This window comes from Struthio camelus, chromosome Z (assembly GCF_040807025.1).
Source record: "Struthio camelus isolate bStrCam1 chromosome Z, bStrCam1.hap1, whole genome shotgun sequence".
NCBI lineage: Eukaryota > Metazoa > Chordata > Aves > Struthioniformes > Struthionidae > Struthio > Struthio camelus.
The window spans coordinates 78725703-78742635 of record NC_090982.1 but is presented as its reverse complement, the minus strand read 5'-3'; the positions used below and the strand labels follow the sequence as shown (position 1 = coordinate 78742635).

The 16933-nt window shown below is 48.2% G+C and overlaps 1 protein-coding gene across 1 annotated transcript in view; it reads left to right on the top strand.

Annotated features, from left to right (window-relative positions):
- The window catches only part of LOC138064683 (dynein axonemal intermediate chain 1-like), a 150322-nt gene that overhangs the window by 100473 nt on the left and 32916 nt on the right, over positions 1-16933 (top strand). Inside the window, exons 17-18 of the mRNA XM_068928400.1 lie at positions 2338-2486; positions 3410-3509. Coding sequence (XP_068784501.1) covers positions 2338-2486; positions 3410-3509 — 249 coding nt within the window. The remainder of the gene's footprint in view (positions 1-2337; positions 2487-3409; positions 3510-16933) is intronic.

Sequence of the window (16933 nt, the reverse complement as noted above, 5' to 3'; positions counted from 1 at the left end):
GTTAGTGCAGAAGCTCTTTTAGTAGTTAAAATCACACTTCCCTCTGAAATTTTTCTCAGGTTAATGGCATTTCCTCAAAATAGATCTTGAGAAGAACAAGGCTCTGTCTCGCACATCAGAGAAGACACCAAAAAGCTCCGGATGAATGTGGTGTCAAGGTGGCAGGCAGTGCTGGGACACAGCGTGTGGCTCTGCGTTAGAGTTGGCAGGCCGGGTTCATTTCCCACCAGGGACACCAGTTGGGCATCTACCCTACAGAACCCACTTTACTGCTAATTTCAAATTGGTGGATGAAATTTGTATGGGAACATTGCCTTTCCCTTTCTTGTGTGGGGCTGAGCCTCAGCTCTGGACCACACTTGCTTACTGCAAATCCTGTCCCGTGGGTCAGCCCATCCCAGAGTGTCACAGGCCGCCCATCCCATGCCCGGAGCGCTGCACTAATCAACGGCACAGACCCAAAAAGGCCTTCAAAACATAGCCTTGAATGTTACAGTTCTGTTGGATGCAGACAGATCTGGTAAGGATCTTGCTGATAAAAGTCCTCAGGTATTAGGGACTGCTAATCCAAGTACTAGGAATGACAACTAAAAAAACAACGTCTCTCTTGCATCAAATTACTCATGACCCATTCTGTCTGCTCCTAGCAAAGTGACTTTCAAAACATGCAAAGTACCAATTTCCCCAGTGGCTGAACATTAAGAATTATGAAGTAACGCTATGGAACATGTCATTAAAGGAAATTTCAGTACCATAATTGCATAGAGGCGCATTAGCTCAGTGACAGAGTATGCACCAAACTATTAGCAAGCTACAGACACCACCTCCTGCTGCCAGTAAATCTCAGTGGGACATAAGCCATGTTCTTGTTTCCAGCTCCCACTGTAGTGGGCCTCCCAGGGACTTCAGTTTAGCATCCTGAATTCAGTACCTGTCCCAGTGCACAGGAGCATTGGAAATAAAAAAGGTCCAAGTACGTAGACAGTGAATGTAATAAACAGTAGTGTGTAATAAACAGTTAAGCCTCATGATTAGTTAGAGTCTGTGCAGTCAAGCTTTGGTGTGCAAGAATTAGATTCACCTAACACTTAGCAGTCCTGCTGCTCTGGCAGATGGTATGTTGCTACATTCATTTGGGAATAAAGAAAGGTGCTGAAAGGTCCTTACAGTACTGAGGCAGACTGAATCGAACCTGCACTTGCTGCGTGGCTATGGCTTGCATGTCAGCACACAGCCAAGAGGACTTTCCTTGTCAGAGAAGGATTGTTGCTGCTGATAAAAGAATCCTCCTGTCCCCTCTGTGGGGAGGAGAGCTGGGGACGACAACCTCATTCCTCTGTGAACGCAGAACTGACGGGGGATCTGGATCAAGTCCCACATGCTGCCAGTGTAGGCAAGCAGACTGTAATTTCTCCCCCCACTTCATGAGCTCACGCACCAAGTGACTTTTCCAAGGATCCCAAATGTTTTCTGGTTCTTGCTCACATCCTCTGTTTTGCCGTTCACTAGTCCCCACAGCTGTGGTCCTGCCGGGCCAATCCTCGCGTGCGTACCTGGTGTTTGCCCCATTCGCGGGCTGCTGTCGGCTGTGTTATGGGGTGGCCCAGCATGTTGGCACAAGAGGAAGAGTTACAGGGAAGAGCTGTCTGACGAGGCAGGCTCTGGCACGGGCTGTCACAGGATGATGGCAGGGAAGGGGCCTGCGGCATGTTCCCAAAATCTTTCAGAGGTTCTGACAGTTTGTTCCTGTGACTTATGCTCTACCTGAGAGCAGCATTTTTGCAAGTGTTAAATGCAGCAGTCCAGATGCAGGTTCTCGCTTGGCATACCCTAAACTGCTGACCCACAGGATTGGGGGCCTATGGCTGGAGAAGGGCTCACTCTGTCCCTGCCCCATTCCATAGGCTTGTCCTTGAGCATCTTCTACCAACTGCTGTTGGAGATAAGAAATGACTTAGATTGGGCTGAGTGCTCCTGTGCAACACAATAGCTATTTTTCCATGCCTCTCCCGAGATGCCCCAGGGGCCGAGGCTGGCAGGAGGATGATGGAGTTTCTGCAGTGGAGAACAGGCTCCACAGCATGGCTCCAGCTGCAAATCGAACACAACATCTTCCACTCCAGTCCCCATGCCTTTGCTTTGCCCCTGCCAAGGGGGCAAAACAGCATTTGCTAAATGATTTGGTTTCTGTAGCACCTCTGGGTACTACCTGCCTCATCCCAGCCAGCCCAGAAGAGCCTGGTAGGCCTTATAAATATTCACACACATTTTTATCTGGGAATACTAGTTCCAGAGGAAGGTCTAGCTCTGATTACTGACTGGTTCTTTCCATTGCAGTGTTCAAAATGCTATTCAAGCCAGTTTCTGGATGTGTTTGAAGCCCATCACATGGCTGTGGATGCGGTCAGCTGGAATCCCTATCATATGAAGGTCTTCATTTCCTGCAGCTCTGACTGGACAGTCAAGATCTGGGATCATACCATCAAGTAGGTCCTGCTGTGTTCTGGTGTGGGCAAGGAGGTCGTCCTCATCCAGGTTGAGATGCAGGCGGCACATGTTGACTCTACTTGGATCTCAGTCACAGTTTCCCTGTTAACTGGACATAATGCTAATTGCTTTCTAATCTGCTTTGTTTGGGGCTGATGAATCGGATTTGCCCTCCTAGAATAACAGGTATAAACTTTAGCATAGGCTGCTCCAGGGACTGGCCAAGCAGCACAGCTCAGCACAGAACCTGACTGCTTTGCTTTGGACCTGGCTTTCTTCAGACAGCACCTACTGTAGCAGGGTTATTCCGCAGCAGCAATGATGCAAAGAAACATCATGGGCTGCCATATGGCCTCAGGGCCCAGAAACCTCCTGTGAGCTAGAGAGGCAAAAAAAAAAAAAATTAGAACGTTTAAAAATACATAATGAAGTTCAAGGGTAGTGGATGAGGAATGTCTGCTTTCAATTAGGAAACTGATTTTGTTGTAAATCAGTCAGAGTCAAATATTTCCTATTGCCAATACTGCTCTGATATTCAATGGTATTGTCAGAGGTCCGGAGAGGGAAATCACTTTTTCCCATATGATTAGTAACCAGAGAGACTCCATCTCACTGTATGTGCAGAGGAAGCTTTCAAAGTGCTTTCAGAAAGAAACAAATGGGCTGCCTTTCTGCTCTTTGCGCTGGGATCAATCCAGGCCCATTTGGGTGGATATGCAGCTTTGCTTTGCCTTCTGGGGCCTTGCCTCAAGTGCTGGCTAATAGCTGACACAGGGAAATATCCTATCTGTCTCCCACATCTGCAGTTGGCTTTGAAAAGCACAGCCCACCAGGCTGCAGCATCAAAGTGTTTATATCTAAGTTTCACTTCCAGAGTGGCATGTGTTTAAATGTGCTTTTCTCCCTGGGTCTCTCTTTCCAGGACTCCGATGTTTATTTATGACCTGAATTCTGCTGTTGGGGATGTTGCCTGGTCCCCTTACTCCTCCACTGTCTTTGCTGCAGTCACCACTGATGGCAAGGTGAGAGGCTGGGAGCAACACTGCTCTGCTTCAATCTGGGAAAAGGTCAAAGGAGTTTAGGGTCATGCCTGGGGGACAGGTGAGCCCAAACATGGCTAAGCACCTCAGGGAGCTGAGGATCTCCTGCCAGCAGGAATCCATCACAGAGACTGGGGCTGAGTTGTCTGAGGTGTGGGCTGCTTGCCTAGAGAGATCGGGGCCATTTTGGTAGCTCCAGGTCCCAAACACTATCAGTTCGTTTTTGCTGAATGTGATTTCCTAGGACACAGAAGTCATAAAGCAACAGAGGTGAGGAAACCTAGGCAACAGCATTTCTTATTCCTTCTTCCCTAAGGCCTACTACACTCATACAAGCTACAAGGCCAGAAATCTCTCAACTGCAGTCCAATCGTGCAAACTCTGTAGTTTATGCTAAAGCACAAATTGGAGAGCTTTTAGTAGATGCTAAAGATCAGCTGCATGTCTCTCTGCGGCCTTGATAAACCCTTCATGGATGCGCATTTCCTCTGTCCTCTAAGCACGGGTGCTTCTTGGTGACCAAACACAACCCCTAGCATAAGCAAGTCAAGCCTCCCTGCAGTCCTGGTTTGTTCCTCTTGCTCCAGGGACTGGAGTTACTCAGAGAACAGAGTGGAAGGCCGGACAGGGAACAGAGAACAGGCTTTTTCCTATGCTTTCCTGTCCTTGGCATGTATATCCCTGGGCATGAATTGCTCGTTCCTTCTCTACGCTGCTCCCCGTGCGCTGAAGCAAGCGTAGAGAAGGAATGAGCAAGGCAAGCATTGCAAACTCACACGACTCCCCGCTTGTTCTCACATTGACCACAGCACTGCACATGTGCAGCTTGCAGTGGGTGAGTGCCAAGAGAGAAAACACTTACCTCCCTCTGTGTGAAACTGGCTCATTAACCAAAGCATCCATAAGGGTAGAGAGATGATGCTGCAGACCAGAGCACCCCCAGCACCAGCTTACATCAGAGCATTGTTCCCAAACCTCCAAGGCATGGGGAAGCAACAGGCTAAAGTGACTACGTATTTATATTGATATTATTTATATTGATATTGATTTATATTGAAATCAATTATAGTAATAGGCTCAGGGCCAGCCAATAGAACTTTGTTCCAATTAAATAAAATGAGATCAGCATTTTCTCCATTGTGAGAGCCTGTCTCCAAGAGTAATGACTTGGTAATGAAGTACTTAGAACAATCCTAATGTTGAGATGATGGCAGTTATATTTTTGCCCCTAGCCATCCATCCTAGTAGCTCAGATGGTTAGTTCAGGTCTGGCAAGCAGCCAGGACACGTAGCTATCCATCAACACTGTTTTTGTACTGTAAGACCACATCACTCTGTCACCATGGGCTGCGTGTTAATGCTGGTGTAAATTGGAAAGTCTGCATGGCTTGGCCAAATTACTATAGCAAAAAGATGGCCTTTGTATATCTGTATCAGTGAATTGGTGCCTTGGCAACTTTATTGCAGTTTAATCTTTTTGTTATAGCAAAAAATTCATTTCACTGATGTAGTGGCTCAGGCTGTGAATTTGTTTCTCCCAAGCTAAGCAATGGAAATATCATCTGTACTGGAGCACATGGTCTCCCTGGGAAGTTCAGGATGCTGCAGCCTGCAGAAAACAGTGTTGTTGCTTTTCCTTCCACTGCCAAGCTGTGATCATGATTTGACCCTTTGTTCATGGATCTGTCTGTCCCTGTTTTCCCGTATACCAAATGAAGGGCCTAAACATTCAGTGCTGCATGTCCTCTGACTTGTTCCCCACAGTAGAAGTTGTATAACCTCCCCCAACCTGGCAAGGGCCCTGCTGGGGTTCACAGCTTTGACTGAGTGCTGGGATGAGCAGCAGAGTGAGCTGTAGGTACCCCAGTTGTGTCCTGATAACCAACTGTGGGAAAGAGGATGGGGCTATCTGCAGGCGGTGACATACCCTGGACAATATGTGCAGATGTAGTGTGAGTGCTGGCTGTACTTGGATTTCTTATTCACACAGTCAAGGTTCTGCTGCGACAGCTCATCTCCAGGGAGGTTTCAGACTACTCACTTGGACCAAATTCTTTGTCAGGGCTTTACCAACTGCACAGAAGCTCTTTCAGTCTTAGCGAGAGTTTTTGTCATGAGATCTGTCCATCCAGCCCCTCACTTGTCTTAGCCACTGCTGCCGTGACTCGAGTTGTGTTGTTGCAGAGTCACATTAGCTGCATCATCCACTAGCCTGGAGTTCATATGAGAATGAAGCAGTGCTAAAACAAAAGACTGATTGGTTTGGGAGCACCAAATATCCTAATCCGCAATATCCTAATCGAGATCGCATTTAATCCAAACTCTTAGAAGAGTGATCCTCAGTCAGGAGCAGCTCAGCATTGGGCTGCCTAGCAGGAAAAGTCCAACCAAGAGCTGCCTTCCCGTTGCAGTAGATTGGCCAGGACTGATGCTGATAGAAATCCTGGTCCCCTCCTCTAGCCACTAACCATGTTGGTTGTGGCAGAGTAAGCCTGAGACATAGTTTAATTTCTTTTTTAAACATAACCTTTTAGATCTGCGGTGGAAGTGAGATAGTTGTTTACAGCCTTTTGATTCCTGGATACACTACGCTTTGTAACAGAACTAACTTCAGGGGAATAGCTCAGCGCCTAGCAAAGGGCAGGCTCCATTAATGCTGGGAAGAAATCTATGTTAAGAGGCTACGGAAAACTACAGGACATGCAGCCAGAGAATGAAACATTAAAGCTCTCTTGTTCAGAAAGAGCCGCTAGCTTTGTATCTACACGTAATTATGTCTGCAAAACTTGAAGGTTGCCTGGAGGTGGTTTTAAAACTCAGGCCCTAATTGCAGTCTTAAAGGGACACCTGACATGTTTTGGAAAACGCATTTTCTTACTTAAGGTGATCCTGTGCGTCCAAAATGTGTGAATCCGTTCCCCAACTCATAAGACTGGCTTGGGAATCAGGGCATTTTAGAATCTAAAAGGTTCACAATCCCATGACTCCAGGAGGTAGGGATATAAGAAAAGGTATAATTATGATGGGAATCATGATAAATCGTGAGCGTTGGCAGTGGGGCGTCTGCTCCGGACAGCACAATCTCCTCATAAATAACCTGAATGTATATGTGCTACAGCTGGTGCAGTGGACACTGATTGCTGCTGTTCCCCTTTATCATGTTCTAGGTAATTTCCTTAGTCTCCTGGTCTGCCTGATGGTAGTTTTATTTCCGAATGAGTATAAATGATTTGGAATGAAAATTGAGATCAAATGAAATGATCTTTGAGAGGTCACTGTCTGAACAGAACTTCTAAATCTATACCTAGGTGCCTAAATAAGTGGTCTGATTTTAAACGGACTGGACAGCCAGCTGCTTTTGTGGAAGCAAGTCTCTGCTAGATACTCTCTGAAAGGCTGTTAGTAAGCATTCAGCTTTGGTTTCAGTCAGTTTGCTAAGTGTGCTGCAGTTTTGCTCTATGACTGCATTTCAGATGACACTTATTTTCCTTGAAGACTCAGGTTCCTAAAACAGACAGGTGGAGAGATCTTGTGTTTCTAATCCTGAGTCCTGCAGGTCAGTTGGCTGGCAGCAGTTCTGCCAGTCCCTCCAGGCTGCCTGATGCTGCAGTGGCCTGGGTGCAGATGCCGATGTGATGGCGCTGGAGTACAATAAGGTTAGAGAACACCATATTTTAGTGGCTTTAGGCTGTAAATGGAAAATCCTGACATGGAGAAAAAGGCTAGCTGGGATGAGAGACCTGCTTTGGATATAAAAAAACTGTGGAGGTGGATTTGAATGCCTGGACTTCCACATTTAGGGCACTGGAGGAGGAGATCTGGGGACACTGGTGAGCCCATGGCAAGGACAGAGGGCATGGAAATGGGGAGGAGAGGAATTCAGTTCCTGAAGCAGTCAGCAGGATTCACCTTGGGAGTTTGCTTTGGCCCCATCTCACTTACACTTAAAGCAGAAGTAGACAATGAAACATGTAAAAGTGGGAATCGGATACCTGAAATTTCCCACCTGGGAATTTTTTTTACTTACTTTCCTTAAGTAAGGAAATGGTGTTGACAGGTTGTGCCCTACAAGGCCAATGCCACAGACCTCCAAGTCTGGGCATGTGGATGCTTTCTCATGCTGAATTCAGGATAATTGTTATTGCTGCTAACAAAGCCAAAGACACCCATGTCACAAGTGTCTCCAGATGACTGCGGGCCACAGCTGCCACCTGCAATGGCTGTACCAGCATCCTTACTTCAGAGGATGTCAGGAAGGCTACAGCGTGATCTGTGGACAATGCTGAAGGCTGCTAGAACTCTGCGGCCTGGGAGGTTTCAGGACGAGTCAGGTGATAGTCTCCATCCTTGCTGAAGGTTGAATCACAAAAGAAGATACAGACAGACTTGTCAGTCTCCTCAGTTTAAGATTAGGAAGGAAACTAAATGGAAAATAATGATGTGATTTGTTAAAAGACTCACTTTCTCACAGCATGTATGGTCTAGATAGCCTTGGGATATGGTAGTGAAGGTTCCACCACTCTTCTGCCCAGAAGCCACGGTTCTTTAAAGTCTCTGCATCCCTGATTCCTGGGGGATCCTCTGGATCCCTGACTCTGATTTTGTGAGGGACTTCAACCTCCCTAACATCTACTGGAAGGGCAACACAGCAGGCAGCAAACAGTCAACAGTTCTGAAGGGTGTGAGGGAGGCTGTGCTATCTCTGTTGCCTGGAGGCTTCAAGACCAGATTGGGTAGAGCCCTGAGCCACCGCATCTGACTTCAGTGCTGACCCAGCTTTGGGAAGTAGCTTGGACTAGAGACTTCTGGAGATCCCTTCCAACCTGTGATTCTGGGACACTATGAAGCATCCTTGTGGGAGAAGAAGGACCCCCAGGGATTTTAGAGCAGGTGGCTCAGGAGCATGTATTAAGTGCAAGTCCATTTGCTGTCATGTTTTTGTGATTTGCATCCTTCATGACTAATGCAGCGAAAGCAGGGTGATGTTAGAGCTGCCCTTAGTAAATATTGATAGCCTCAAGATAAATGCCATCCAAGTGTACACTCTGCAGAGAAAGCTGCTCACACGCATGCTCCTGGGCTTTTCCACCACTACTGAAGCTGTTGACCTTTCAAGATATGAAATACTTGAAATGACCCAAACCTTCAGGAAATTAGCTAATGTTTTGTGCTGCTCAGGAAGCAAGTGTGCCCTTTCCTGCTTATATAAACATATTTTACTGAACAACTTTTTTTTTTTTTTTGAGAAATCTTGAAGGCCAGGTTCCTGTTGTATCTCACTTACAATATAAGATGCTGAAGAAATGCCTATCATCTTGGTACCCACCCTTTCCCTGCTAGGACAGAAATACTTGTTTAGTACCAGCATCTGTACCTGTTCTTAGAGCAGTTCTTAGAGACTTGCTGCCCATTTAACGCTGACCAGAGGCAAAAAACAGTCTTTGTCTTTAAAAGGTTGAAAGATTTTGCAGATAAAAGGCTTGCTGAACCTTCCAGCTTTACAAATATTTCCCTGGGTATTTTGGACCCAAACCCGCCCTTGTCGTGGGACATGGATCAGGCCTGCCAGCAGATCTCTCAGCATTAGTGCTTGTGCCCGAGGGAGCTCTGATCATGAACCCCTTACCACTTGCCATGTCCGAGCCTTTCCTCCTACCCTTCTGCAGCAGTGGCCTTTCCCCAGGTGTCTCCAGCTGTGCTGCCTGCACCCCCTCGCTCCCCTCTCCCCCATTCCTGCTGCAGCCCATCCGGGCCTTGCGGGGCTGCTGCTAGCTCTGCTGGGCTGGGAGCAGGGCCTCTCGCTGCTCTCTGTGCAGAGGCCATGGCAATAGTTGGGGTGCGAAAACATGACATAGATGCAGGTGCCTCTTACCATCTCCTGCAAGGGCCTCTGAGTATTCTGAAGTGGGCAGGGACTTTCTTAAAATGGCTTCTAAATTGCATTTACAGCAAAGTGATTGTTTTCTAGTAAAACTGCTCATTTTCTTCTGCCACAAAACCTAAAAGACTCTCTTATTCCCTGCTGAATCTTTGAGATTAATGTGAACTGCTGGGGAGACTCATGTCTGCTTTAAAACAAGGGGCTTCAGAGCTGAATGAAGTAGATGGGCAGTGTCCCTGGGCTTAATGCTGCTGTCCACTTGCTCCATGCTATCTGGGCTTTCTTGTCATCGGGGCTCCCTTCTCACCACCCCCCCCCCCAGCCATCTGGCTCTCGGCACTGTGATTCCTCTCTCTCAGCAGCTGCTCTTTGGAAAGAAGGGAGGCCCTGAAGACCTTAGGGTGTCCCTGCAGGGCCTAAGCCCTCACCTCTATCATGCTGCAGCTCCCGTCCCTTTACAGAGTGCTCTGGTGGGCCCCAAAGCTGAAGCTGTGCATGAGGCAGCTCAGGACACTGCTCTTCACTGCCTTATGCCCGTTAGTTACCGAGTTGCAGGTAAGATGGCTTTGTGAGCACTGTGGTGGGTTTCAGTGCAAAGTCATACCAGTGAGTTTAAACCTCTTTCCTCAGAGGCTTTGCAGGGATTGTTTCTTACCCAGGCCAGTTTTTCACTGCTAGAGCTACTGCTCTTTCAGGCTATGAAATATAGCATTTTAACTAAAGCAGCCTGCTGACGTTAGATCATTCAGCCGCACAGGAACGAAGTTTGTGCTCTCCTGCTTGTAAGAACATGTCTGAGTGAACAGATGGTTTGTACAGCATCTCCAAAGATTGCTTTGATTAACCTGCTTGACTTTGCATGAAAACCTACCAGGGGCACTGAACCCATCAGGAGGAACTGAGACAGTTTAGAAAGCTGCCCCTAGCAGCTTCTCTGCTCTTACCTGTCAGACCCTCCCTTAGGTTTGAACTTGCAAGTGGGGATGATGGGCATTAGGACCGTTACCATGCTGAGACCCCCCAGCTGTCTATCCTGGTCCTGCTGCACAGGGACAGCAGCTCCTGAACCTTAATTGTTTGCATTTTATAATGACCTGAAATTAGTGTTGGTATGCTTTAAATGAGTCTTGAACTGTGGCAGTTCGATAGTTACCTTATCAGCAGTTTTGCTGACCTGCTGCAGGGGCCACAAAGGGCAGAGCAGCAGGGCAGAGAGCAGTGACTGCTCCCCCCATCAGACTCTGAGTTGCTCTTGCTTGTGCAACTCTGCCTGCCTTCGCACGCAACCCAGCCTCCAGCACCGGCTCTCTGCAGCGTTTAGCCAGGACGCTGCAACCAAGTGAAGCTGGACCGTTGGCCACAACAGGGAGAGAGCAGGGGGACTGGCACCACTGGGATATATTCATGCAGCAGAGCCTTGGGAAGTTTGCCCCAGGCCCCATAAAGAATTAGCTGAAACAGTTGCACAGAATCACAGAATGGTTGAGGTTGGAAGGGACCTCTGGAGATCATCTAGTCCAACCACCCTGCTCAAGCAGAGTCACCTAAGGCCCATTGCCCCGGATTGTGTCCAGATGGCTTTTGAATATCTCCAGGAAAGGAGGCTCCACAACATCTCTGGGCAACCTGTGCCAGTGCTCAGTCACCCTCACAGTAAAGTTTTTCCCCACGTTCAGATGGAACTGCCTATGTTTCAGATAAGAGGCCCGTTGCCTCTTATCCTATCACTGGGCACCACTCCCTGTTCTTCACCAGGCCTTTGAAATGGGATGGCAGAGTAGGGAAATGTCAGAGGACTGAAGGAAAGACTCTTTGCCTGGTATTCAAGTATTCAAAAGGACGGCATTTGGGGAGAAATTAGGTGACTTAAATATGATCCTGGAACAAATCGTTGAACAATCTACTTGTAAGCCCTGGCAGATCAAGAAGCAGCCAGTTTAGTAAGCCTTTAGAAAGGCTGTGTGATGTAAAACTGTTGTAATTTATTTTTGGACAGTAACAGGCTTGATAGGTCAGAGGAAGGAGTAGATGTAATAGAGATTGACTTCAGGAACACTGTTGCCTTAGACCCATAAGCACACCACGATGCAGGTGAGAAGATGAGCATAGCACAGTGGAAACCCATCCTCAGCAGAGTGTGCAGTACAGCTAGGGATGCTTCAGGGATCTGGGTTGACACTGAAACCCAGCAGCAGTTTGGATGGGACTAAGCAGACAGGACTTACAAGTACTCTGGAAACAGAACTGGAGTTGTAAATGGGCTTGACAACCTCAGCAGCAATTTGCAGTCAGTGAGGAGAAATTCAATAAAGACAGAAACCAAATGTGCAATATGAAATGAGCACTAATTGAGGAAGCAGCAGGACTGCAAGGCTGGCTGGGGCCAGGGATTGCCTGTGTTGCCACGCTCTCACAAACACAGCAGCTGTGCTTCTGAGTCACAGCTGTGGAGCCAAACCTGAGGAGACGCAGTGGGGAATTACCCCATGAGCACAAGCGGGGCTTGGGCTGGGCTTTGGATGCCGATCTCAAAGGAAGGGTCATCTCTGTTGCTACAGAAGAGATTGCAGTGTAGCACAGAGGTGCTGGGCGCTATTATCAGCCTAGTTATCTCAGGAGTTCAGCACAGATTAATTTCTCTGCTTGGCTCACACCTTTCAGAACTGGTTTGGAAAGTAACTAATTAAATTTAGTACAAAACTGAAGAGCAAAAGGAGGCTTTGTGAGGAGGTGTAAGAAACATTAGCTCGATTTGTGATTCATTCCAAAGCATACTATAAATGTTAAAGAGAACAAAAAAAAAGGAGTCACAGGCAACATGATAGAATCATATTAGACCAAGCTGAAGTGCATCTAGTCTAGCTCTGGGATAGGAGGTAGCAGCTGTTTAGTACTAGACGGCAGCATTCAGGAGCATGCAGGACAGAGACGTGAAGGAGATTATTCTAATCACTGAGACTGTCAGAGCAGAGTCAGGTTGGCAGAAAGTAGTGACCGACATAGAAATTAGCTAGGATAAACAAGCACGTTCTTGAAAAACAACATAACTATGTTTTCTGAAGAGGTTAGGTGGTCAGATCTCTGTTCCTCGGCCTGCCTGAATGAATAACAGCTCTTCTCCTGTATGCTGAAGCTTTCGCTTCTTACTGGCTTGTGGGAGCTGAGTCAAATCAGCTGTGGCTTTCCTGCTGAGGAGCAGCTCAGTTCCTGTTGAATGAAGAAGAGCTGAGAGATGCCGCCCTAAAGTGGAGCCTTCCCCAAGGTGCTAAGCCTGTCAACAGAGGCCTGCTGGTCCCTGCTATATCGCCCCAGGCAGCGGGCTGAGGTGCTGCAGGTGAGAAGGGCGCATTGGCTCCTCTCTCTGTACCCCTGTCTGATGCTGTTATCGGGGCAGCGTTACTGCATCCTCCTTGCTGAAGCAGGGAGTTGATGAATGTTTCTTTCCTGAGTCAGGTCCCCTTTGCTCTGCTGAGCCCCTGATGGCCCCGTGCATTGGAGAGGCTATCTTAAATGTCTTAAAAAGCTTATAATGTCTTTAAAGCCGTATTTATAACCTGGAAATGTCCTCCTAGCAAAGATGAAATGTGTTGGAGCTGCTCCATAGCCTGTCCTGGCTCTAATAGGAGTATAACAAGCACATAAATAAGGCCTTTGTTGCATGGCAGCTTGGCCTCGACACAAGCTGGGGCTGCTTTGCTTGCCATGTATCTTTAGGATGCTCCGGCAGGCATCCTGGTGCTAGGTGAAGGCTAGGGGAAACCTGCCAATTTGTTAAATATATTACCTGAGACTTTGAAACAAATCAGCCATGGGGTTTGCCCGTGGATGAGGTATCATGATTTTCAGTCAAGAAAATGAGGGAAATCCATCACAAAGACTGTGAAAGCCAAGCAGTGAGGGAGATGTCAACTGATAAAGGGCAGCGTGATATTAAATCATCCCTCACCTTTCACTCTTGCACTGATTTTATTCTTTGTTGCCAAGTTACCAGGTATCTGCTTTGTTCACGTATAAATTCCCCCACCCCCTTTACCCTGTCTCAATTCTGGTTGCTGTCAGTTTGTTTCTGAGCATGCTACCGGTGCCTGGACCGTAGTTGGGGGCTGAAAGCTCATGAGGGCTGGAGAAAAGGACGGCAAAGACTGCAGCCACTGCAGACCCAACCTGTGTTCGAGCCATGCCATGAAGGCAGGATAAGTCCTGGTAGCTCTTAGGTTCCCATCTCGATGGACCGCAAAAGTCAATCAGTTTATTCTACTGTCAGAGAGGTTGGTTGCCTTTCGGTAGCGCTGTTCAGAGGGTCCAGCTCTCCACCAAATCGCCTGGCATTTCATTCTCTGGGCTTGCCAGGCTGTTTTCCTGCCTTTGCTCAGCTGTCCTGAGCGGCAGGGCCAGCCTGGCCTGGCCAAGGGCAGGATCCGTCTGTTCCCTTCCTGTGCCTCCACGAGTGAGTTGCTGGCATTTCAAATGACTCCAGCGTGCAGCGTGCCTCTAACGGTAGTGCTGAGACTGTTGGCCTGTGGGTGACAGCACAATATAAAGACTGCAGGGGCCGAGTCACCAAAGAGCTGCTGGGAACTGCTGAGCAGATGAGAGACTGATCTGACTTTCAGGCTGTAAGCCGAGTTTGCAGAGCTGGTAGGGAGAAGTGTGTTGTTTAAAACTCCGAGCATGGTTTGATGCTGGAGATAGAGTAATAGCCTTGGAGCTGCACTGTGCTGTGCTTTTACAGCAGCCGTGCAGAGCCTCATTTGGGAGCTGCTGTATTTTGGAAGGTGGGATATATTTGCACGATTCATAGACAAAGGAGCTGTAGGTCTGGATGCGTCTGAGCTGGATTCCTCCTCTTGCTGTTCAAGAGTCAGGCGTCAAAGCAGCTTATTTATGTCAAATATTTTCTGCAACTAACATAGCAGAGCTATATCCATTATTGCCTATACATCAAGCGTGGAGGCCCTGTTGTTACCCTGACAGTAATTTAGATATGTTCTTATTGAATAGAAAGTATCTGGTAGAGGCTGCAGGGTTCATCTGATCCCAGCTCAGAGATAACTGGGCATCTGCTTAACTTCAGTGCTCCTCTCCAGGGACTACTGACTTATCAAAATTACTGTCCTTGCACCATGGAGAAGTTTGCTTTGAACACCTGCCTGTCATATCTGCCATCAGACCTGTCTGTCACTTCAGTCCTGGGAGTCCAGGCTTCCTGTGATGGTTATTGATGCCAGCTCATAAATCCCCATGCTGCAAGGAATTGCTTCGCTGAGCAGCTGGGACTTCCTTTGGAGGGTGGTGTATGTCCTCCTGAACTTCTTTGGGGTGAGCATGCAGGCTTAGAGGGACCATAAATAAAACAGCTATTGGAATCATTGGTTACTGCCCAGCTGTCTATTCTCCCCAGGGATCTGCAGCTGAGCTGAGGGGAGAAAAGGAGGGTTCTTAAATTTTCCTCATTTCAGCCATTTTCAGCTTTCCTTTTCTTCCCTGTCTGTGCCCCTCCCTTCCCAGGTTTCCAGCTCTCAGAGCCTAATTTATGTCCTGCTAAGAAAGTGGCTACATATTGTTCCTAGGGACTGTGAAACAAGAGAACTGAAATGCGCATTCTCATTATCTGAATGCTTATTAGCAGCAAGGATGAAAGTGTCTACCATGATTTGCAAGCAGCAAAGACGCTGCAGGTCCCTGGTTTGTTTCTAAGTGACCTGCAGAAGGTATCTTAGAGAAGCAAGTTTACTGTCAGGAGGCTCCAATCCCTCTCTGAGGATGGATGTGTGGAAACTCTTGTTGAGGGCTGCAAATCAGAGGTTTGAAACCCCTGCTCCATAGTTTCTAAACTGCTCATGGATGAGTGTGGTGGGGGAGGCGAACGAAGGGCACTACCATGCTACAGCACGCTCCCACCCCCGGGGCACCTCAGAGCAGGGAGGGGGGTGCTGGGGCCAGCCTCGACAACCTGAGAAGTGGCATTCAGGACTGGCAGGTAAGAGGAGACTATCCACAGTGGGGCCCTCACTGGTTTGTAAGCGCAAACAAGGATACTTCTTTGATCTGCTTTTTGTTCCTGTGCAGTTCTTGGCACCATAACATACCCAGGCAGGTGTCCCAGCACAGAGTGCTGCACTGGTATGGTGTTGTATCTGTCTTCCCATCAAAGGTAGCCTTTCTGCTTTCAGGACCATGAGCAAGTTGCTATATTTCCTGTGTATTCATTGAATTGTGAAGTGTCACGTTCTGGATGGTTCTGTGGTTCACGTTCTGTGGGTGCTGCTATGATTTTGAGTGAGGAATCAGGGGCCAGAGGCAGAGAAACAGGCTTGCTCTGTGAGCTGTAGGAGCCCAGGACATCCTGACGCATTGTATATCAGTGAGCATCTACTAACACTTGTCTGCCGCATGCTGAATATTAAGCAGGTGTCAGCTCCCATCAAAAATGGCAATTTGCACCAGCTGCCTGAGAGTGTCAGGGTGACAGCTTCCATCCGGGTGCTGCTGGATGAACGTGTGCCCTGAGAGGTGGCACCTGCTTTCTGCAGAGAGGGCTTAGCTGTGTCCCCATGAATATCAATGCAGGCAGCACTGGCCTCCCGCTCCAGTGCTGACCCGCGGCCTTGTCGTGGGCCACTGAGGATGCTGCAGCTTCATACCGCGCTGATGCTCGAGACCTATATGGACTCAGATGGCAGCTCTCTGGGTCATGCACCCAGAGTGAGCTGGTGGCATTAGGCAGGGAAGGTGACTTCTCACAGTACATTCAACTGGAGGTAGCACAGGGCCACGCTTTCTTTTGCTCCAAGTTTTTGGGATCTGTTACCAGGCTGCCCACGGCACTGGCCATCCCTGAGCAGGACTGGGACAGTGGTGCCAGGCTGCAGCTGCAGGCAATAGGAGGGAAGGGACAAGCAGGGAGAGCAACGCAGATGCTCGGCCTGTGAGACCTATGAGGCTGTCTTCACCTGTAAGCAGTGATCTGTAGGCTGGCAAGGTGAAGGCCATCAGGGCTGTGGGGTGGAGAGAAGCTGTGTGCTCCTGTGAGTCGTTAGGATGGGAGATACAGCTGGAGCCTGCTCTATATTCCTTACCCTAGGACCTGAACCACAGAGCAACTCATGGGACCAGGAGCCTCAAGGAGACATGCAGGATTTCAGTCTTCTGTTCCTTGGGCAGAAAGCCCAAGGCAGATCTGCAGCCAGTGCTGATCCTATGCCGTTCTACTACTTTACAGCACCAAGAAGCTGCCCCAAGTGTTGTGGAAAGCCCTGTATCCATTTTAAGATTCCCCCAAAGCACCAATAACAGTGCTGATCTGACCTCATTTCCCCCTCCCCTAAGAGTGTCTGTAAGCCTCTAAATCAAAACCTCTAAAGTCCTTCCTAACACTCGTGGCCCACCCCTCCATCTGGAAAGTCTGCCAGCTGATATGAGGCTGATGTTTCCAGCTGAAAAACTGAAATAGCTTGTTCTTTTCCATGATTCCCTTGGCAGAGGAAAACAAACCCGTTTGTTTAGAAGCTCATAAAAGAGGAGC